We start from the raw sequence: 23,531 nt of genomic DNA on the forward strand, positions 1-23,531 counted from the left end.
AAAAATGTTTTGTAATTATAGTCCCTCCCCAATGGAAGCAATCTTATTTGCTAGCTTTTGGACAGTATCCTATATTGAAATTGAGAAATCTATCATTAGTGTCATTCTGAAGTTCGCATTGCGATGTGTTTGTAGCCCAGCTACTAAAGTGAGCTATGAGCATTTCAATAAATAAGTCCATTTAATAAATAAGCATCATTTCATGGTTATGTACACGGTTATTAACATTGTTATAAGTTTATAATGTGTACTTGTTTACAAGCTCTAATGTGAGTTCGCTCATTGGTTATATGTCATTCATTCATTTCTTTATTTCATTGGTCCATCGGGAAGAGCAACTGTAATATATGCTGAGAGAGAGGGGGCGGGACTTTGTACTAATAGCGTTAGGTTGCACTAAGTAACGTGTCAGAATGTTTGAGGACATCGTCGAGTGAAGTAAGACTTGTATATGCTGTGTGTAACAATTCGGGAATCAACGAACAGTTATTCCTTTGGATGTTGGTGCACATTGAAGCTACCAGAGGTAAATACATATGTCTGGTGTTTGTTTATAAGCTACATCTACTCGTTGTAGTATGTTATATTTGACTGTAGAGCTAATCGCGGCAAGCGGTTAGCTTAGCATAATTACGTTAGCATGTTGCTAGCATTTGCTGAGTGATAAATTGTTTCTAGCTATATCAAAACGAAATAGCTATTGGATTTTGTAGCTCAGTGTATTCTGTTAATTCAGAATTGGAAGTCGAGAGACCAAGCAACGAACTCGAGACCGTCCAGTGAATCTTCGCGCCGGTGTTCTTCAATCATTCTCCTGCGCTCGTGGGAGAGCGCTGGACCCCATCCCCCCTCATCTCTGCCTCTTTTTACACCATCTTTCAAACCCCTCGTTTACCTACGAGTTCCCCACGAGGTTACGTGAGTACTGAACCACGCACAAGCTTTTGTTTTGGGCTCGTGTGGACGAGTGAAGTGGCCATAACAGTTTCAAGGCCCCCCCGCTCACAAGCAACGTCAGCTGCAACGGTAACACTGGTTAATGGACTGAGTTACAGAGTGCGTGTGTGTGTGTGAGTGTGGGCCCACCTTTTTATTTTACTGAATGATATATTGTACAATTGTGAATCCTTTGAGTTGACTTTGAGTTTATTGGAAACATTACATTTATTTCCTTGAAAGGAATTGGAATAGGCTTTGAGCCTATATTTTGTTATGTGATATTGTGATATTGTCTGTTGACATTGTATTGTGAATATTGTCTATTGACTTTGTATAACATTATAATTGACTACCAACACTTTAAATGTAGCATTTAGTAAATAAATATATACCCTTTGGTATTTGCATTTAAAGCCACTGTGTTGTGTCATAAACAGGTAATAGGCAATTCATATGATATATTAAAACATAAATACATTAAAAGGATTAAAAAGGAAGTCCTATTTAAAATACTTCCACATAGTTAATGGAGGCACTGATCGTCATAATTTGAATAGTTTATTATTACAGGTAATACCGCCACTTATTTAAAATAGAACTCAGGCCCCGCCCATATGGCAGGGGTTACATGTTGTTCTTAAAACTTCAAACCTAAAATATACGATCGCATCGAACTACATGAAAATAAGCGGAATTGAGAAGAAGCGAATACGCGTCCACGCAAATGGCACTAGTGACAGACCCACAACGTAGGCTACATTATGGCTGCGTTCGTAAACTCGCTCTGGAATCTGATCAGCACTCATGGAATGCCTCTTGTCCAATCAAATGACTTGTACTCTTTATGACGTTGAATGTAGTGTGCGCTCTGAGCGAATTTACGAACTATGAATTAACTACTCTATAACATCGACGATAACGAACTACGAGAGACTGAAATAGCCTCAGCGAGAATGAGGGTGGCATCGCTTTGCTTGTAATATTGCAACTGCAGGAGGAAGTCCACTTGTCTGAACATAAAATGTACTTATCCCGGACAAGTGGACAAGCCTTAATGTCGAGCCCTGGAATCATGAAGATACAAAATCACGGATTGAACAGTTTTGATCGTATTGTGTGTGGTGTGCACAATTACATAAAGATCTGTCCTATGACAGTCTAGAGACTCGTCCCCCAAGCCAGAAATCTCGCGTGATCAGCGTAGTAGTACCCTGACTGACCTGTACGAGGCAGCCATGTGCGACAGGGCAAATAAAGTGCCAAAGAAGTCAGCTCGCTTCTTGATTGGCTACATTCCATCCACGTCACAATCGGACTCAGGAGTTGTCGGGAGTTGCCCACACACAAGAGGACTTTTGATCGTAAATATTGAACACGTTTAATATTTACGATCGTCGGCCCCAACCGAGCAGATTGTCGGGAGAAATTGACTCTTAACACACCTCACACCACAGGATAATCTTGTAGGATAATCTTTAGAGCCATACGATAATCGGGCGTTTGCTGTCCTTGGACGGAAGGGGGGAAATCGGGCCAAAATCGGCCAGATTATCTTTATGTGTGTACCAGGCTTAATTGATGCAGTATGTGTCAGGTAGCTAGTGGAGGTTGTGGATTGTGTAATTGATGCAGTGTGTGTCAGGTAGGATTGTGTAATTGATGCGGTGTGTGTCAGGTAGGATTGTGTAATTGATGCAGTGTGTGTCAGGTAGGATTGTGTAATTGATGCAGTGTGTGTCAGGTAGGATTGTGTAATTGATGCAGTGTGTGTCAGGTAGGATTGTGTAATTGATGCAGTGTGTGTCAGCTGGCCAGTGGAGGTTGTGGAGAACAGAACAGTGGGCCCACCATTTAGTGTGGGTGAGGAGTCTTTGGAGTTTTACCATCTGAGGTTGGTGAGGGAGCGGGAGGTGAGGGAGCGGGAGGTGAGGGAGTGGAGACGAGGGAGCGGGAGGTGGGGGAGCGGGAGGTGAGGGAGCGAGAGGTGAGGGAGGGGAGGTGAGGGAGCGAGAGGAGGTGAGGGAGGGGAGGTGAGGGAGCGGGAGGTGAGGGAGCGGGAGGTGAGGGAGGGGAGGTGAGGGAGCGAGAGGTGAGGGAGCGGGAGGTGAGGGAGGGGAGGTGAGGGAGCGAGAGGTGAGGGAGGGGAGGTGGCAAAGCAATTATAGCACCCTTTTTAAATGTGTAGCCTGGTGACACCTGCTGGTGAGACCATAAACCAGTCGCAGAATCGATGGGGTTGAAAAGTTAAACTTATTGTGCCAACAACATCTGGTTTCCGTTTTTTTCATAACAGGCAACTTGAAGCTTTAATGTAGCCTCTCGATATAATATAGAACAGTTTAACGATCACTATAGGATCACTACATTTTTGGATTGGATTCACTGTTCTCGTTTACCGTAGGCTACCGGTAAGTGATAATGACTTGTAAACATACTTTTGTTTTAGGACGTGTTCAAAAGCAAGGACAGTGTGTTCATCTAATTATGTGTAGTTATGTGTTTTTAGCGTGTTGATGTTCTCTCAGCATGTTGTGATGTTATAAAAACGCAGTTAGACGTTAGTAGCTATGTACCACTGTTAAGCTGCTAGCTGTTATAGTCTAGCAGCAAGTCCTCAAAAAAGGCTTTAGTTTTCGAGATACCCCTACCCGAGGTAGAACAAATGACAACAATGATTTTTCTTATCTTTAGGGTCTCCCATTAATGAAATTGATTGTTGTCAAATTTTATTTTTGGGGAAAATATGTTTTTTTGGTTGTTCTTTAGAGCTACCCCAATCCCTGAAAAAGAGCCAAATTAGACCAGGCCGAATATGGGGAAGGTGACAAAAAAGCCCATAACTTGAGAATGATCACTCTTTTCCTCTTCAGATTTGCTGAGGTATGAACCAGGTGGTTGTCCTACATCACCAAATAGTCAGACAACGATTTACCTAAATAAATACTGAATTATAGTCCTGTAAACTTAGCTTTAGTTTAGACGGAAATTGTACTTTTTGGTGACAGGAACATAGGACTCCATCACTTTTCTCTCATTTATCAGAAAAACTGAAATCCCTGAAAAATATATCATTACTGAATTGTCTAGGGTGCTATTGAACACTAACCAGTAGTTGTATGGAAATATCTCATACAGTTCTATTGCAAATGAGATTTATTTAGACATAGGCCTACCTCTTCTCTGATACAGTCAAATTCCGAATGGGGGATAAGTGGCATAATAGCCTATAAGTTAAGAATGCTCACTCTGATGGTCATCATATTTGGAGAGGGAAATACCAGGTGGCTGAACTACATCACCAAATAGTCAGAATAAGAGTAACCCAATAAAATAAAGTGTATTAGTTCTAAATTGCAAGCCTCTAAAACATAGGTGTAAATAGTACAGGTTTTATTAAAACTGGTTATTCAAAGTACAATTAAATAAAGTCCTCAAATATTAGGGGACACATTTTGACATTCTGCACAGCAGGTGCAGAACTCTGTACAGGGAAGGCCAACAGAGAGGCACTGGCACTTTCCACTCTCTCCACACTTTGCATCTTTGCAATATAAGTGAGTGATGTCTCTCACTTCTGTAGGTGCTGGGGGTTTTGTAAAAAGGACAGGTTGAATGCCCCGCGGTGGCGTAGCGGTCTAAGCACTAGCCACTAGTGCAAGCTGCCCACCGGGGACTGGGACCGAATCCCGGTCTCGCCAGATCCGGATATGGCCGAGGCACACAGGGAGCGGCATATTGAGCGGCCGCTCCAGAGGGAGGTATAGGACTATTTCCGGACAAGGATCCGTCGCGCAACAGCGCCCCCGGGGTGCCGGAATAACGGTGCTGGGCTCGAGGAGCCAGTCAGCTAGTCTGCCTGGCGATCTCCTCTGGGGCTGCCGGCCACGGGGTCGTGCGGCGGATCCTACGCAATAAGGCAGGGGATAATTGGATGCTAGGTTGGGTTCAATTGGATACCAAATTGGGTGAAAAAGGGATAAAATCAAAACAAAACAAAAATGACAGGTTGAATGGCCCCATCTCTGATAATCCACCCCTTGCCAATAGGACTCCATAACAGGGGTTTGGGCATGTGGCTGTGACACCATACCGCTGTCTGGAACATTGCTCTCTGCACATGCTGCTGAAATGCATCCTCTGTTGGCGGCAGATTTGCAGAGGCTGTATCTGATGTTGATGCAATTATGAACCTCAGTTCATCCAGGTTTGTGCACATCAATCCATTTTCCATTTTCTTCTTTCCATATAGGAGTAGCGCAAATTCTCTTGCGACTGGCAAAGACTCTTCCAAGCTGGCAGAGAGTCCAAAATGGGCCAGATCTTTGAGCTCGCTGAGATGGGTCTTGAGTTTGTTGAATGCTGTTGTCTTTCCTATTCTGTACAAACTACTTGTTGTGTCACAGCCAGTGAGTGCATGACATGCTGGTAGACAGTTAGACATGTCTTTTCCAATTTTCTCAGATATGGTGTTGATGGGGACATATCTCTCTCTCATTCCATGGCCTGTATGCATGTACACCAGAGATGAACCAAACATTTCTTTGCTTGCATATGAGCAGTACTTCCACATCTGTGTCATCAGACCTCACAATGATGCGGGAATATGACTCTGCAAGATGTATGGCATGGAGCACCATCCTTGTGTCTGCCTCCAACCTGATCACTGTACAGTGATGTCAAACTGCTGACTCCTGCTGTGCAGATGCTCTTCACCTCCTCCCCTTTGTCAAATCCACCTGCCAAGATGATGGAGTCATCTGAGTGTAGTCTCTGTGGGGCTGCAGTGACAATGTAGTTGCTCACAAACATGCACAGTGCAGTCTTGTTTCCACTACTCCTCAAGTACTTCCTGTAGTTTGGGACATTTGTGTTGCCAGTGATAACATGTGTAGGCCTTCCATCACTTGCACCTCTCCTTTGCCTCTCCAGGTCTTTGATTGACTGTGGGCCATCATACCTGTCAAATACCATGACCACACATTGCATTTCTTGTTTACTATTTAGAAGTGACAAGATCTTCTTCAGGATGCATTCTGCTAGCTCACTGAAGGTCTGGAAGGCTGAATCATGGAGGCTTTGAAGCATAGCCATGCCATCAATGATGCATGTAGATTTCTCTGTGGTGTCAGACAGTTCTATATCGTGGAGCTCCGCCCCATAGGGGAGCTCTGCTCCTATTGGTTTACCCGCTACCTAAAGTAGCCAATGACTGAATTTTTCAATGTCTGCGCCCGCCCTGGGGTGCTATATAAAGGGGCGTCCTTCGCACCCTCATTCTCCCAAAAAGTTCAGCACGGGTTGAATCTGAAGACTGAGAAGGACGACTACTAGACTGGAGGACCCGCCAGCCTTTCCCTTCGAGATGGATCGTCCGCCGCCGCCGATAAAGAAGTTTTTCCGGGACTCCTGCCGCTGCCGCTCCCTAGCAGCGGAGGACGGACACGACTACTGCCACGTCTGCCTCGGCCCCGAACATGCCGAGGCGGCGTTGGTCGCCTCCCCCAGCTGCCTCCCCTGCTCTCTCCTTTCCGTCGAGGACAGGAGTAGGAGGATGGCCTGGTTCAAGGAGAGCGTTCCCCTGACGGGCGCTATCTCGGAGATGCTATCCGACTCGGATAACTCTGCCGATGATACGTCCGGACAGGCCCCAGAGCGGCGTTCTGGGCGGGCGACTCCCCGAGTAGGGATGGTCCCGCCCGCTCAGCCAGCCCTGATACCAAACCGCCCTCAGCCAGCTGTGTGGTCGGCGTCGGTGTCAGGGTCAGAGAGCTCTGATGAGGGCGAGCGGCAGGTAGAGGCTCACGAGCTCCCCGCCATCGCCCCCCCATCACTCCTCCACGACTTCCAGGGCCTCCTGGAAGCTGCGGCGGATGTGTTGGGGATCCCCCGTCCTGCCTCCCCTCCCCCAACGACGGAGTCCTTCTGGGAGAAGGAATTGTTTTACGGGGGGAGGGCGAAACGACAGGACCAACCTCCTAACGCTGTCCTCCCAGGCTTGGATAAGTTTGTGGAGGACACGTGGAGGGAACCACTCACAAGCAGGGCGCCGGTAAAGGCGTTCCTGCCCTTTACTAGAGTGGAGGGACTCGCGGAGGGGATGACCAATGGCTCCCCACCGCTCGAACCAGCGCTGGCGGCCTACTTGGTGCCGGGGTCCAGCGCTTGGTCGGTGCCCAAGAAACCCACGCTGCCTAACCAGCGTGACAAATTTAACGCCGCCCTGGTGGACAAGAGCTACGCTCTCGGTACCCAGGCGGCAGCGGCGGCAAATAACATCGCCATGTTTACCGCTGCCATTGCGAAGCTCACCGCAGACCGACCCGACGGTCTGTCTGCGGCGGAGACGGAGCTCCTGAGCAAGCTCAGTGCAGCGACGATGCACCTGGCCCAGGGCGTCGCGACCTGTAGAGGTCGCCTGATGGCAAATGCGGTGGTACAGCAGCGGCAAATGTGGCTGTCTCTTACCACCATGACCGGGGCGGACCGGATGGCCCTGCTGAATGCTCCAATAGAGCGACAAGGGCTATTCGGTCCCGCCATGGATACCATGACGAAGCGCCTGGCCGCGATGGAGGAGGCTAAAAAGCACCTGGCCAGACACCTCCCTCTTCAGCGACCTTCCACCTCTTCTTCTTCTTCCGCAGGTAGACCGTCAGTGACGGCGACTGCGAAACGGAGGGCGCGGCGTAATGCAGGGTGGGCTCCGCCTCTGCCGACGGCGCCATACCCTACTCAGGCTTCCCAGCCTCCGCCGCCGACCACCGAGGGTGCCCGCTTCGGCCCCCCACGGCAGCGTAACCCCCCCACAGCATGGCGTGGGGGTAAACGCAAGAGGAATGCGTGACTGGCGGGGGTTCGGTAATGACCCCGCCACCGCTTTCACTGGCGGGAGGGTCGGTGATGACCCCCACCAGTTGTTCCTACCTCAAAAAATAAAGAGGCAAAAGAGGGTAAATCCCCACATTACTTTTTCAGTAAAGGTGGCTTTTTCCATGCAATCTACCAGAGCGGAGACCCACCTGCCTTGTCAGAGTGTGGTCGGATCGCTACCGATTAGAAACAAGACGGAGACTGGCCCAGCTTACCGGCGTGTGGCCAGTTTTCTGCATAACAGTAGAGACGGGCCCAGCTTACCGGCGTGTGACCAGTTCTCTGCCTAACAGGCTTACCCCTATCACGACACGAAGCGGGTTAAACACCCCTGTATGTCGCCGTATAGAGGGACTGTTATCTACCAGAGCGGTGACCCACCTGCCTTGTCAGGGCGTGGTCCAATCGCTACCGGTTAGAAACAAGGGCGGAGACTGGACCAGCTTACTAGCGTGTGACCAGCTCTCTGCCTAACGTTTTTACCCCTATCACGACACAATAGAGGTTAAACACCCCTGTCTGTAGCCGTATAGAGGGGTCGTTATGTACATCAAAAACCCCTCCATGTCTATCAGGACCTGGCCCAGCTCGTGAGCGTGCGGCCGGTTCTTTGATTATCAGGCATAATAAACCTGCGTCAATAAAGAGCATTGTTACATAACAAACACTCTTTACAGACGGCAGCCCATCCCTTCGAAATGACCCCGCCTTGGGCTGTGCCACCTCCTCGGTGTACAGCGGCGGCTGGGATCATACAGAAATTCTAGTTTTTCTGTCGACTGCACCACAACAGACGGTCCAGCCGCTGTTGTTGCGTTATGCAGAATGGCTAGAAGGGACAGGTATTCTGTCGGGCTGACTAGACAGGACATTGAGGAGGGGATATGCACTACAGTTCATTCAGCCTCCTCCGCCCTTCAGGGGCATGAGAGAGACTGTTTGTTGTCCTGCCCGATAAAGACAGGTGCGCTCCAGGAGGAGATTACGAATCTCCTACCAAAGGGCGCAGTGACATTGGTTCCGAGGGACCAGTGAGACATGAGGTGGTACTCCTCATATTTCCTTGTCCCAAAGAATTCGGGAGACATGAGACCCAGACTAGATTTAGGGTCCTCAACGAGAGAGTGGCGAAACGCCCCTTTCGTAGATACCTGAGGGTCGCGTATTTCGTGTGCCAATCACAGAGTGGCACAGGAAATTCCTACGTTTTTACTTTCCAAGGGAAGGTTTACGAGTACACGCGCCTGCCCTTCGGGTACACGCTTGCTCCTCGAATTTTCTCCGAATGCGTGCAGACAGCACTCGAACCACTGAGGCGAAACGAGGTACGCATATTAGCATATCTCGACGACCTACTGGTCTTGGCCCAATGCCCAAATCGAGCCATTCGGGACGCAACCTCACTGGTGCAGCACCTCACTCAGCTGGGGTTAGCTGTAAACTGGACAGAGAGTGCTCCGTGGCCGGTTCAACAGTTTTCCTATCAAGGCATTCAGTTGGATACTGCCGAGATGAAGGCCAGTTTATCGGCACCACGGAGAGCGACACTGACGTCAGCTCTCCGGGTGTGTCGAGTGACAAATACGATCACCGCTCTGTCAAGGAGGTCTTTACTAGGACTGATGTCTACAGCCCATGTAGTGGTCCCCTTAGGCCTGTTACACATGCGCGGACTGCAGAGGCGGTTCGCAGGACTGCGACTGATTCCAGTGAGACGCCGTCGCAGGTTGATTGTAATACAGAGATCGGTTAAAACCGACCTGAGCTACTGGAGAGACCCGCGCGCCATCGCGCGCGGAGTCGCCTGAGTTCGCTGAAAGCTCTCCACATTCCAGGTCTGCTCAACGAAGGAGCAGATCTGTTATCACGGGGAGGCCCGAGGGACGACGACTGGAGGTTAGCACCCTCCATTGTGTCGCTGATTTGGGCATGGTTCGGGCAAGCAGAAGTGGTTCTGTTTGCGTCACGGACGAATGCGCAGTGTCACCTTTGGTTCTCCCTGCGGCCTGCGCGAACAGGACAACCCGCCATTGGGAGTCGATACATTCGCACACCACCCATGGCCGAGGGTCCTGTTATACGCGTTCCCACCCCTGACATCTATCCTCCCACTGTTGGCACGAGTGAGGTCAGAGAGGCTAGAGTTAATTCTTGTAGCCCCGGACCGTCCCGGAGCCCCGTGGTTTCCGGAACTGATGGAGATGTTGGTAGAGGGCCCATGGCCCATACCTCATCGACAAGATGCACTCTCTCAAGCCGGAGGCTTGGTGAAGGGGCCGCCTATGAGGGGGGGCCCCTCATGGCCTGGTTACTGAGAGGGATTGTTAGAACGCAGGGGTCTGACAGACGCGGTCATTCAGACCATTCAGAGTGCGCGCGCGCAATCCACTGCAAAGGGATATGCGGCGCGCTGGCGAGTTTTACACAGTGGTGTGAGGGACAGGACGTTGACCCTGTCTGTTGTCGGGTCGAAACGTTCTTGTGCTTCTTACAGTCGCTGTTGACAAGAGATTGGCGGCAGGAACTATTAAGTTTTACGCTGCCATCTCAGCTTGTCATGAGGGTTGCGTTTTATTGTCTCTCAAGACGAGTCTACTCCTCGCCTTGACTACGGCTGAGCGAGCGAGTGTTTGTGCGCTCTCTCGTCACGGGCAGATTGTTTGATCATGTCTGATGACGAAACAAAAGCTGGATTACGCCCTAACCCGGTTTTATCCCTACGGATAATCGTGTTTTTTAGGGTTCAGAGCTGTGCTCTGAGCGCCTTTTTGTCCTCCTCCTCACGACGGAGAGAGGGAGAGGCGTTTTACATTGTATTGTCCGGTGCGCGCGTTGGCACAATAATGTGAAGCGCACGACAGGACTGAGATCTTCTCCCCGGCTTCTGATCTGCTATGGCGGACAGAAAGCTGGGACACCACTCTCAAAGCAGAGGCTGTCCCTTTGATTTTGCGAGGCTATTAGCCTCGCATACGAATCGAAGGGGCAGTCCTTGCCGACACAGGGGCATGGCCACATCAGTGGCCATTCTCAGGGGAGTGGGAGTGGAGGAGATATGTGTGGCGGCGTCTTGGTCGTCGCCATCACTTTTATATGGTATTACTTGGAAGATATTTCTTCCTCATCCTTTTCTCATTCTGTCCTCAGTTTTGCTGATGACTGATGTAGTGGGGAAGGCACTTGGATTACCCTAGTCATGGGGATTCTATTCAAGTGCTGTCAGGATGAATACGGATGTGCCTGGGAAAGGGACCCTCCTCCAGGACATGTTCCGTTAGATCAGCAACCCTACGTGCTCACGTAAGGGTTAGGTCAGTGATATTCTTCCTCAATCCTTTCCCATTCTGTCCTCATTTTGCTGATGACTGATGTTGTGGGAAGGGCACTTGGATTACCCTGGTCATGGGGATTCTATTCAAGTGCTGTCAGGATGAATACGGATGTGCCTGGAGAGGGGACCCTCCTCCAGGACATGTTCGGTTAGATCAACAACCCAACGTAAGGGTTAGGTAAGTGATATTTCTTCGTCATCCTTTTCTCATTCTGTCCTCAGTTTGCTGAGGACTGATGTAGTGGGATGGCACTTGGATTACCCTGGTTGGGGATGCTATTCAAGTGCTGTCAGGATGATTACGGATGTGCCTGGGGAGGGGACCTCCTCCAGGACATGTTCCGTTAGATCTACGACCCTGCGTGCTCACGTAAGGGCTAGATCAGTGGAGCAGACTCGGTGTGGGTTGGGCCAACTTTTTAAGGTTGTCTTGAACCAACATCAGTGGTCAGCTCCGGGTGCCGCTGAGATTGTTTTCGGATTAGTCTCAGTGGGGGTACATTTGGCCTCGCTCGCTCCGCCTAAACCAATAGGAGCAGAGCTCCCCTATGGGGCGGAGCTCCACGATATAGAACGATAGTTATGGAGATAGACTCCAGTTCTATGAGTGGAGCGGAGCCCCATAGGGCTGCTGGCCCACTTCGACTCGTTCAAACCCGGCTGTTTTGTATATGTTTGGGAGAATGAGGGTGCGAAGGACGCCCCTTTATATAGCACCCCAGGGCGGGCGCAGACATTGAAAAATTCAGTCATTGGCTACTTTAGGTAGCGGGTAAACCAATAGGAGCAGAGCTCCCCTATGGGGCTCCGCTCCACTCATAGAACTGGAGTCTATCTCCATAACTATCGCTCTTGCATCACTTCTACTACCGACTCCAGTTTTTTTTTTTTGCAAGGTCTGCTTTTGTGGTTTTTCAGCGTTTGTTGTTGTGGTTTGATCAGTCACTTTTCTCCTGTCGCATTCCCATTCTTGAGGTGCACCAACATTCAAATACTTGTGTTGTCTTTCATTTTTCCCGATTTCAATGTATGATGCATCATTTGAAAGCTTACAATCTGTAGTTTCAGAATATGTAAAAAAAAATACGAAAAATTACTTGCAAATGGTTTATGATTTCACCAGCTGGCGTCAGACTCATTACACAGGTAGCTACTAGATAACTCTCATGACCACTGGCTACTACTGTTGTCATCATGTGAGTGACACACCAGATCGGGAGCGCAGATTGGAGCCTATGTCCGATCTGCGATCCAGCATTCTGGACCAATATCAGACAGATACCGATGCTGTGGATCGGATCGGGACATCCCTAATTACAACTCTTCAAGATATTAATGGGGCAAATAGTATCCTTAACTTTCAAGAACTTCTCTCAATACAATATTGATAAGAACTCTCTTTTCTTCTACTTCAGAATAAGGTCAGCCTGTAAAGCCTACAGGGTTCCCTGGGGGGCAGATTTAAAACAACATCCTATTTTAAAATGGATACAGTTGGCTCCAAAGGAGATAGTGTCATATATCTATGATAATCTACACTCCCAGAGACATAATTATGCCTACTTCAGGAATGACAGCTTGGGATAGAGATATGTCTGAATTGGGACAAGACTTAGACTGGGATGCAATTTGGGATAATGTTACTAGTGCTTCGAAAAAATCTAAATCATCAGTATATACACCTGAAGTTCTGTCATTGAGCATATCTAGCACCGAGAATTAGACATAGAACGGGTTTGGTACCTGACCCATATAGCTCATATTGCTCCCCGGGGGCCTCTTTTGTATTGTATGGGAGTGTCCAAGGGTTTTTAAATTTTGGGGGAAGGTTATTAATACCCTTGCAGAACTAACAGAAGTACAATTGCCAATGGATCCTGCTGTACATCTTCTAGATGAGGATTCCCACCTTTGACTCATGGAAAAAACATGCAAGGTCTGTCTGGCTGGTCTGAGTGGCTGGTCTGGCTGGCTGGTCTGTCTGGCTGGTCTGACTGGCTGGTCTGACTGCAGCAAAGAAGATGATAGTCCAGTGTTGGAAGCCTCCTCATGATATCTCGCAAACTCACTAGCTTCTGAGCTTGTTGGACATTTCGTACCTGGAACTATCATCAGCAAGAATCAATGATGCACGACCAAACACAATTTTAATCTGGACTCAGTTGAAGGCTGTAGTGGTTTTTATATTATGTTATACTGAGAAATGTAAGTCTCTACATTAGTGGCGAAGCTAGCACTCAAGGAAGGCCCATTTCCTTCCTGAGGGGGTATGAGCCAAGATATGTGTCGCAGTGAACAATTCGGAGTATGGACAGGGCCCATAACTTATGTAATCACAGATTTGTATAATATGATTGGTTCCCAAGATTGGTGACCTCATGACCAAGGATAGTTATAAATATGAGTCCCCACCATTGTTGGGGGCGGCTTTTGCTTCCTGCTTGCTCCTGGCTGCTTAATAAAAGGCCTCTTAGGAGACAATTGATCGAAGCTCTTTGTGCTTTGTAGGTTATACTAAATCTATTAATAATCGATTAGAGGCCACAACAAAGATGGCGCCCAACGTGGGGCTACACCAAAGGCAGCAGTAAGGATACCGTCCGGATGAACGGATGATTGCGGCCGTGTGCGCGTGCGGCTGATCTCCCTCCCCTCATCGGGGAGAGAAGGGGACGCCTTTCTCTCTCTCTATCTCTATTCCATGTACACACCTGTGACATCGGGTAATTATGAATCGGTGGGAGGGGGAGGTCTGCTGTGTGTATGTGGTGAGTTGATTTTCTGTTTGCTTGCATGGTGCCTGAAGTATGCTGTTTTGTAAAAAGAATCCAATCCAGGGTGGTTAATTGATTAATTGGACTTGACTATAATTGAAACCATCAAAGCACGGGGAGATTGGTCGTTGGCTGGGAGGGGGCCTTGAAGGGATTTATTTGTTGGGTTCTTCGTGGGTGGGGCGTTAGGGCTAAAGTACTCTGTCAATTTGGACATATTTAAGCAACCGGCTTTAGGTAAGTTAGGGGGCCTATAGAGGTGCCACCTTTAATTGGAGTTGGGAACAGCCGTGTGCTGTGGGCTGTGTTGCTGTGTCGCTGTGCAAAAGGAGGAAGCGTAGGTTGTATGAGAAGTAGTGAGAATTCTAAATGTGTTAGTTTGTGAGGAACAAAGTGGACATAATCGATGATGGGTGACGACATCGATAGTTCGATGATGGGTATGTGACGATGTTGATTATTGAAACAAAGTGATATATAGCCAGACAGAGGTAGAGTGAGGAACGGCTGTAAGAAAGTCGTGAAAAAGCCTATTATAAAGAAAAATAGGCTGGAATTGGATGTAAACAGGAAATCTTGACGGCCGCGGATTTTTTATGTTTTATCCAAAAGTCCTTATATTAACGAGATCTATAACCAGCCTGAGGTATAAAGGCTGTCAGGACAATAGTATAACAAATGGTTATACTGCCTGTCTAACCCCAAAGAGGGATGGATGCTCGTCTAGAAAAGAGACAGTGGGTCTGAACCATTAGTTGCTAACATACGTATGTACTGGGGAAATAAAAGGGTCTTTTCTTTTTTAAGGGTTTATGTGATGTAATAACGTGTTTAATAACAGTGAGGTTGTTTCTGCTGGGAGCTTTAAAAGTGTGCTGTACAGGGAGGGCTGTTGGCGGAGTGCCAGGGGAGTGGGTGTGTGCTGTGGAATGAGCCATTGTGTGTGTGAGCGCGAAGGTGGGGGCATTCATGATTAGGGCTGGGCAAACGATCAAAATTTATTTTTCGATAATCGCAAGATTTAACGATCAATTATCGATAAGCTGTTGTTTTTTTTTTCCTTGGGGAAAAAACGTTATTTGTGTTGCTATTGCACACATTCATTCATTCACATTCAAACTAGACACTACAGTCAGATAACAATCATCTTAAACAAGGCAGTGAGTAGCTTAAATTGTTTAACTTAAAAACACATTTTACGTTATAAATAAAAATATAGAAAATAAGTAACTCACCATAGGAGCAGTAAAAAAACAGTTACTCACAAATAGGAGGATGACTGAAAACGTTAGTGTCCTTAAGAGCGTCCAGCTTAACTTAAATTTAAACTCCAGCGAGAGACTGTAGGCGGCAGGCCTACTGGTTCTTGTTCAGAAAGATGATCATGTTAACATGTTCAGGGGTGAGAGACGAACGCAATCTGGTGACACGTGGACAAACTAATTTCCATTATTATTATTATAAAAAAATAACAATAAAAATGTTTTATTAACGATTATCGAGCAAAATATTTTGTGATCGACCAAGATCCTTATCGATCAATTATCGATCGTCGATCATTGATGCCCACCCCTATTCATGATCATTCTTTCTGCCATAGTTACTGATGCTCTCTACTTGTGGCATGCAAATTCATTCATTGCAAATTCATTGCACCCAAGCCAGGAAAAGAATCAAGAAGTACACCACCAATAACAATACTGTTCCTACTATTACATAGTAGTAGGAACACTAATGATTGTGAGCGTAATAAAAACATACATTATCTGGTCAAGACTAACATCAGGTGGTCCACTACCGTACAGGGGGAAGTATGGGGTAGTTCGAGTTCAAAGGGATAACCCAAGCAATAACCGTGCCTTGAATTGTGACTGTGTTCGATGCCGTGCAACGGTCAATAAAAGATTGTGTGATTACACTTAGTGTGCGGAGTCCAATCCATTTCCACGCTACAGTATTATTGATTAATTTAGGTTACATAATTATCTTGGCTAATGAAAAAAAGTGAATGGGGTGCAAAGAAAGACGATTATATTCTCGATTAGCTTTTTGTAGTTCTGTGAACAACACCATTTATTGAACAAACAAATCTGCATTGGCAGAATGAAGAATTAAACGTGATGACCATTGGCAGGACAAACTAATATTAGTTGGAACAACATTCTAATATTAGTTGGACCAACAATCTAATAAGAGTTGGACCAACAATCTAATATGAGTTGGACCAACGATCTAATATGAGTTGGACCAACTTCTTCTTCTTCTTCTTCTTCGTTCTTCTTCGTCGTATGGGTTGTTGTTTTTCTTCTCCACTCCACCAGGCTCGGGGCCGAGGGGCTACCCTTTTACCACCCCGAGACCTGGTTGAGGGGCTCACCCGGGCTATATTTCTGGACACCCCTCCAGAAGCCACGTCATCGTCTCGTCATCTAATACCGACAGACCATGCATCCCGTTGGGTGGGTGGTACACCGGGCAATCCAGGATAATATGGTCTGCGGTTTGGTCCTCTGCGCCACACTCGCACGACGCATTTGGGGCCAAGCCCCATCTGTGCATTGATGAGCGGAAACGCCCGACGCCGGTCCGGAGACGATTGAGCCTCACCCAGGATAGCCTTGGCAAGTCCATCCCGAGGGGCTCAGCGCCGGCGACTGGGATGTGGTCGCGGAGTTTGGAGGTGTTAGCCTCCCACTCCGCGCGCCACATATAATCCGCCCATCCTGCCGCACTGATGTTGAGATCTCTGCATTGCTGCCTGAGATCCTGTGCGGCAGGCACAAATGGGTGTCTCGACTTGAGACGCCGGGAGGGCTCCGCTGTTATAGTGAGCCTATCATGGAGCAGATGGTTATTAAGCTCCACGGCCCGGCAGGCGAGACGTGCTGTGGCTCCCATGCGGCGGAGGCCTGCGGGCTGGATGCCTGCTAGGATGGAAAGGTTGTCCACGGGGGTAGGACGCAGGCATCCTGTCACAATGCGCAAGGCTTCGTTTATAGGCGAGTCGATGAGGCGGGTGTGGGCACTGCGACACCATACTGGGGCGCAGTATTCACTGGTTGAATAAACGAGGGCTAGGGCTGCCGTGCGCAAGGTCCTTGCGCCGGCGCCCCAGCCCGAGCCAACCAGTCGCCTCATCAACGCCACACGAGCTGTTAGCTTCTTGCGCAGTGACTCGAGGTGTCGGCGAAACGTGAGCGTCCTGTCCAATGTCACGCCGAGATAGATTGGCTCAGCGGAACATGGCAGGGGAGTTCCATCTAGGTGTACTCTAAGCTCACGTTTAGCCTCCCTGTTGTTAAGGTGGAAGGCAGCCGACACCGTCTTTGCCTCGCTAAGCTTCAATCTCCATTTCCGGAAGTATGCCACTAGTGTCTGCATGTCCTGGCTCAGAATCCCCTCCACAGACTGCCAATTTCCAGCAGAGTACACCACTGCGAGGTCGTCTGCGTAGGCGTACTTCCGCGAGAGTGTGTTGGGCAGGTCATAGGTGTAGATATTATAGAGGAGGGGGGCCAGGACCGATCCCTGAGGGACGCCGTTCTTAAGGCGTCGAAGCCTGCTTAGCTGTCCGCGACCGGTGGTGAGGGTAAAGCTGCGGTTACGGATGAGCTCCATGATCATTCTGACCATGTGCCTGTCCGGCAGCAGACGGAGCAGCTTGCAGGAGAGGCCGCGATGCCATACGGTATCGTAGGCAGCCGTCAGGTTGGACCAACGATCTAATATGAGTTGGACCAACAATCTAATATTAGTTGGACCAACAATCTAATATGAGTTGGACCAACATTCTAATATTAGTTGGAACAACAAACTCAAAATTCTTAGTTGGAACAACAAATTCAAAATTCTTAGGTTGCCTTGAATTTTTAGATATTCTCAACTATTCTTTTTTTAGAGTGTAGTGGATGTAGGTTTCTCCATATATCGACCAGACCCATCTCTTCCAATAATATATTTACATATTTTGACATTTGTATTTCCGTTTTTTTTAGGCTTGTTGTGTAAATGTTATGATTTAAAACTACATTCATATCCCCCCCACAGATTAGTATACCCTCTGTTTCCGCTGCAATAACATCAAATAATGATCTAAAAAAAAAAAACGTATCACAATCTGGAGGAGCATAGACTTTCACCAGAGTTACCATCACATTGTCAAGCTTCCCTTTCACAATAATGTATCTTTATCCTCATCTCTTACCTCTTTTTCATACTCGAATTGGACCTGATTTGATATCATAATCGTCACACCCCTTCTGGGCCCTCTCTTAAACCAACTACTGTACAGATTCCTAAAACCATATTTCTTTAGCTTATCATGTTCTAATTTGGTAAGGTGCGTCTCCTGCAGATATATCATTTGGGCTCTGTCCTTCTTAAGTTTCGTCATGACCCTGTCTCTCTTCTTGGGGGTATTCAAACCATTAACTTTAAGTGACACCAGTCTAACAGTGGTACCCATCTAGTCCTACATCAGTATCCCTAATAAGTGACCTGTACAGCAGTAAACTAAGTAAGCAAATAACTTTTAACATTGCATAATGTACAATAAAACCTAACAAACAATTATAATGTGCAATAAAACAGAACACACACTTCTTCCAAAAAAGGGGATGACTTTTCCCCCAAATCCCGTTGGTAGGTCGAGGGGGTATCCTTTCTCTCAGAAAGGGCCCCTCCCGAGGACCGAAATCAAGCCCTTATCGTAGGGCTTCACTCCGTCTAGTTATGTCCAACTCTCTCAGTTCAGTCTCTCTCAAACGGCAACTTATTACAACAAATTACAATTAGTTTATTAGAGGTCCGTTAACTGTCTTAAAGATACCTTGTAGGCCATCAGATTGGGTTTCAGCCCCTTTAAGACACCCGCTCCGGTCAGCAAACCAGACTCACTTCCCCCGTCGGAAATCCTTCAGCTTCTCCCTGGCGGCAGCCGCTGCAATCCTCTCCGGCTTGTTTCCCCTCGTCTGTTGCCACTCTACCCGTTCTCGTGTCTTCTCCCTCTCTGTAGTCCTGGGAGATCCACCTCGTATCCTCTCCCCGTCATGTCTCTCGCCACATCCTCTGCGCTGTCATACGTCTTCACTCCGCTTTCCCAGTGGATTCGCATTTTCGTCAGCGGGGTTTGGAAGCGAATCTTTTCCTCTTTCAATAACTTCTTTATGGCTGCGTATTCCCTTCTCTTCTGGACCACTTCAGTTGCATAATCATGATCAAAAAACACTCTCTTCTCTCCCACATGTATTTTCTTCCTCCAAGCATGACTGAGCACCATCTCCTTCGTCTCAAACTGTAGGAAGTTTACAACCATTGACCTGGGGGGTGCGTTCGGAGGTGGTTTTTGCACCAGGGCTCTGTGTGCTCTCTGTATCTGGAGTGGGGTGTCGCTAGGTAGCTCGAGTTCGGTGGATAAAAAGCGTTCCAGGAACTTGCCAGCCGAATTCTCCTCCTTTGTCTAACCGACCTCTTTATTAGTTCCCTTCTATATTAACTTGAATTTATTTGTTGAAATATGATTTCTGAGGGCTTATTTTTGCCGAGTTGAGAGAGGTTGAAAATATGCGTCTAATCACTCCGCCATCATACCGGAAGCCCCCTATTTAATGTTTGTTTAACTTGAGGCGGGGAGCTATGTACTACCATTTTGACTAAACTTATTAAAACAATGGCGGTGCCCTGAGAATACCACTGGAAGCTGGTGGAGGGGGAAATAGAAGGCTGCTGTTGGTACCTGTTGGTACTGTAGATTAGCCATCTCCTCCAGCTGTAGTCTGTGGGTCTCCTCCTCGTCTGGCTGGTAGACGTCCGGGACTTTATAACCTGCAGGTTTCTCACATCCACACATCTCGCAGCCGGGCCGCGTAGGCTTGTTCACGTACGTGCACTGAAGACAAGACCACCCCACCTGCTCATTCACGCACGCACACACACACACGCACGCACACACACACGCACACACACACACACACACACACACACACACACACAGAGGTGGGTAACTTTATCCAATAATATATGGAAGGGTATGCGTTATTGTATGTCTCCAAGGACCCGACCCACCCTGGGCACGAACACTTTGTCAAGCTGCCCTCGAACAGGAGGTACAGGACCCCGGCCGCTAAGACAAACAGACTGAAAGACAGCTTCTACCACAGGGCCGTCAAGGCCCTGAACACAGTAAAGGCCTAAGTTCTGGGCCCAGGACAGTCCGGACGGATTGTATGGCAGCTAGTGCTGAGGCACAAACATGTACATTTTCAAGCCTGCAAACTGTGACACTTTAAAATAATGTGAAAAAATACTTTCTTGTGAAATATGACAACCCTAGTTGACTATCTGCAGTATAGTACAGTGGATTGTGTACATAGCCTCTATTGAGGTAAACCAGCTCCTTACCTTCTTGTGATTTTATGCATCTATGCTTTTTCTAAAATGTGTTTCTTTTTCCTTTCCTAAACACCAGGGGAGCCTCCCCTCCTAAATTTCGTTGTTTGGTACCTGTACTGTAGCAATGACAAATAAAGTCTATCTATCTATCTATTGTGATTATTGGCAAAACGTAACACGCTTGGCATGGTAATGTCAGGGTTATTGTTGATGACAGCAGGGCTAGAATGCACTCAAAACCAAACAGACTGTGTGGGCCAGATCTATGAAGTTTGATAACAGATATTGTCATATGCAATTGATTGCGTAGATGTATTGTAGTCTTACCTCTGGTGGGGGAGGAGGGGGAGGTGTCCGTCTGGGTTTAGGTAATGGAGTTGGCTTGGCACATGTTCCTCCTCCACCCTGCCCTCTGGGCACCAACATGTACATGGACTCAATGATACCTAAACAGCAGCACATCAATATGACAATAAGCTGCCAAAGGTAGGAAATAATACTGTTAGAAAGGGAGATGGTCACTTCCCTCCAAAATCAGTGTTCCACCCTCGCAGCAAGCTATGTCCAGGTTATGGTCACTCTAGTTTGGTGTGATTGCACCTGCGTCTGCTGCATGCCACAAGACTATGTAAGCCAGCTGAGCTTAAGGCCAAACATACATAGAGCTGAGGCTCAGGGAGTTAGGGTTAGGTGCATGTCTGCAGATCTCAGGCAAGGTTCTTTCATCCTGTGTGGGAGATTCATGGACACAGACCCACAGGTGTTCAGCGAGGGAGTGTCCTTACCGTCCAAGCGCCGCTGCTCCTCTTCCTGGTACTGCTGCTGACGGCTGAGGTTGGCGGTCCGGGCGGACCTGATGTACAGGAAGATCTGGTCCCCGCTCCGTCTCACCCCGTGGGAGTACAGAGTCTCTGAGTCTCGCGCCAGGCGCTTCCCTATCACCCAGCGCTGCAGGGAGGGGTGGAAGCCATAGGTACCACTGACCTGCAGAGAGAACGTTCAACGGTGGGGGTTTGAGACACACAGAGGGGGGTTGAGACTTTTCTGTCATTTCTGACAAACCGTCAAAGAGTGGGTCACCAACAAAAACTTGAAGAACCACAAATGCATTTCCATGTGCACATTGCAATGACATTCCATGACAGCAGCATTATTTTTTCAAAAACAATGATTTGTTTACAAGTCTCCTATTATAACAACAAAAACATAAATCGTTACAATTGATATAAATCATGATTAATCCATTTAGATTTTGTTTTTATCTTCTAGTGATAACAATGTTTCAGGCAATTTCTACTGAAGCTGAAAGATCATTAAAGGGACAGTTCACCCAGATGACTCAATGGCATTATGTTATTTCTTCAATACGTTGATTCTGTACGTGATTTTCTAATTTGCTTCACTTCTTTCTTTTTTTCCAATAGACATTTTAAAAATGGATTTTGATAAATATGACTTATAAGTAGCATAATGAAGTAATTACAACTGTCCCACCTTTCCATAACCAAAACACCAATGAGTTGAAATGTAGCATAATACTGTTCATGTTTATCCATCTAACCTAGATATTCCTTCACTATTTGTATTGTTCTTTTCCCTTGCTCATCTCACGATACTGAAAATGAAATCTGTGTTAATCACGTTTCCATGGCCTTATTTGAAATTAGAATACATATTTCTCTAGTATCTTTACATATTGCTCTAGTATCTTTACATATTGCTCTAGTATATAGTTGCATTCATACAGAGAACTATGACTAAAGCAACAATGACATTCACATTTCTGTTTAAAACAAGTGCTGATTAAGTTGCCTGTTTAGGCATAGATTCTATACAATGTTTACCTCATCTTTCAGATCTGAAATGGTCATGCCAAGTGTAACGAGCATGGTGATAGGGATGTATGTGTCAGACTGTCCGTCTCCCACCTTCACCTTCAACCTGAGGCAAAAAGCACCAAAACAGATATGACAGTGTCAAACACAACACACTTACATATGTATCACCATTGTTTCTTTGGTTTCCTAAGTACATTAACGTAAGAGCTAAATGTGGAACGTTTGCATGTAATTATAACACAACTTACATAGTAATTACACAAGCTATTCCACCTGTACTACATATATACTACAACTTATTATGACATGCACCGTTAATTGTTATTGTCTGATTGTTGCGTTGTTGAGGAGTTGCTTGCCCTAACACATTTCATTACACTGTATCTTATATACTGTAAATGACCATTAAAATGTTATTGGATTTTACTTTTACTACACAGGTATAAAAGGGATATAATATAAGGTGTGACCCCACACGTTCACAGAGGAAACACCACTCAACATACTGAATAGTGTCCTGAGAATAAGCCTCCGGGGATATCCTCACAGACACAGGGGCACACAGCTCTGCCAGCCGCTCTGAACACCTCTTGGCCTCCTCTTTGTCTCCCGTACTGATGGCCTCAGTCAACAGGTGGGCTATGTCCTCCGCTGTCAGGGGATATTGAACATGTGTTGATTGAGAGAACAAAGTTAAAGTACAATTTCGGGCCAATTCCAAAGTGTGGAAGTGACCAGTCAATCTGTCCCCATACATTAGGCTACTCTTCAGCCCTCAATCAACCTGACAGAGATAACCAGGACACAAACACACTCTCTAACCCTACTGTTATACATACATACCCTCTTCTAAGTTGCTTGTCACATCAGGAGACGTCATACTTTGCCCTATCAGACATGAAAAACAAAGCTATGAGAAAATGAATATTGTAAAAACAAAGCTATGAGAAAATGAATATTGTTACTTCGACTGCATAACCATTGCTGATATCTCACCCATTAGCATCGAGGCTACCCAACTTCGTAAGGAAATTCTCAAAGTAAGTAGTCAGTCAAGTCAGCTGATATGGGTAAAAGATCACTGCTTGTCAATACGAGGTCTAGCCATACGTGATGACAGCGACGCCTTCTCTTCTCTAGCACGTCCGGCACGGGATTACGAAAAGAAGCTCGACCTGAGTTATAACTGACGTTTGACTGCACCTAAAATCACGGAAAAGTCCACTGTGAACGTTGTAATGATTATATCTTCTTTTGTTTTTCTTCCTTGTACTACTGTCTATGAGGACAAAATGAAAAGTGAAACTAAACTTAACTTCAGGAAGTACGTTTTTAAAGGAGCCCTATAGCTGCCTGCCTGTCTGTCTGTCTTCTGTCTGTCTGTCTGTC

The 23,531-nt window shown here is 47.0% G+C and overlaps 1 protein-coding gene across 1 annotated transcript in view; it reads right to left on the reverse strand.

Moving 5' to 3' along the window:
- rbck1 (RanBP-type and C3HC4-type zinc finger containing 1) overlaps window positions 1-23,022 on the reverse strand; it is a gene marked incomplete at its 5' end in the record, with an annotated part of 71,411 nt that extends 48,389 nt beyond the window's left edge. Inside the window, 6 exons of the mRNA XM_080533642.1 lie at window positions 19,649-19,822; window positions 20,632-20,750; window positions 21,090-21,288; window positions 22,149-22,245; window positions 22,649-22,793; window positions 22,986-23,022. Coding sequence (XP_080389768.1) covers window positions 19,649-19,822; window positions 20,632-20,750; window positions 21,090-21,288; window positions 22,149-22,245; window positions 22,649-22,793; window positions 22,986-23,022 — 771 coding nt within the window. The remainder of the gene's footprint in view (window positions 1-19,648; window positions 19,823-20,631; window positions 20,751-21,089; window positions 21,289-22,148; window positions 22,246-22,648; window positions 22,794-22,985) is intronic.
- Window positions 23,023-23,531: the final 509 nt, after the last annotated feature.

The sequence above is a fragment of the Nansenia antarctica genome (assembly GCF_963989245.1).
Source record: "Nansenia antarctica genome assembly, chromosome: 6".
In the NCBI taxonomy this organism is placed as follows: Eukaryota; Metazoa; Chordata; class Actinopteri; order Argentiniformes; family Microstomatidae; genus Nansenia; species Nansenia antarctica.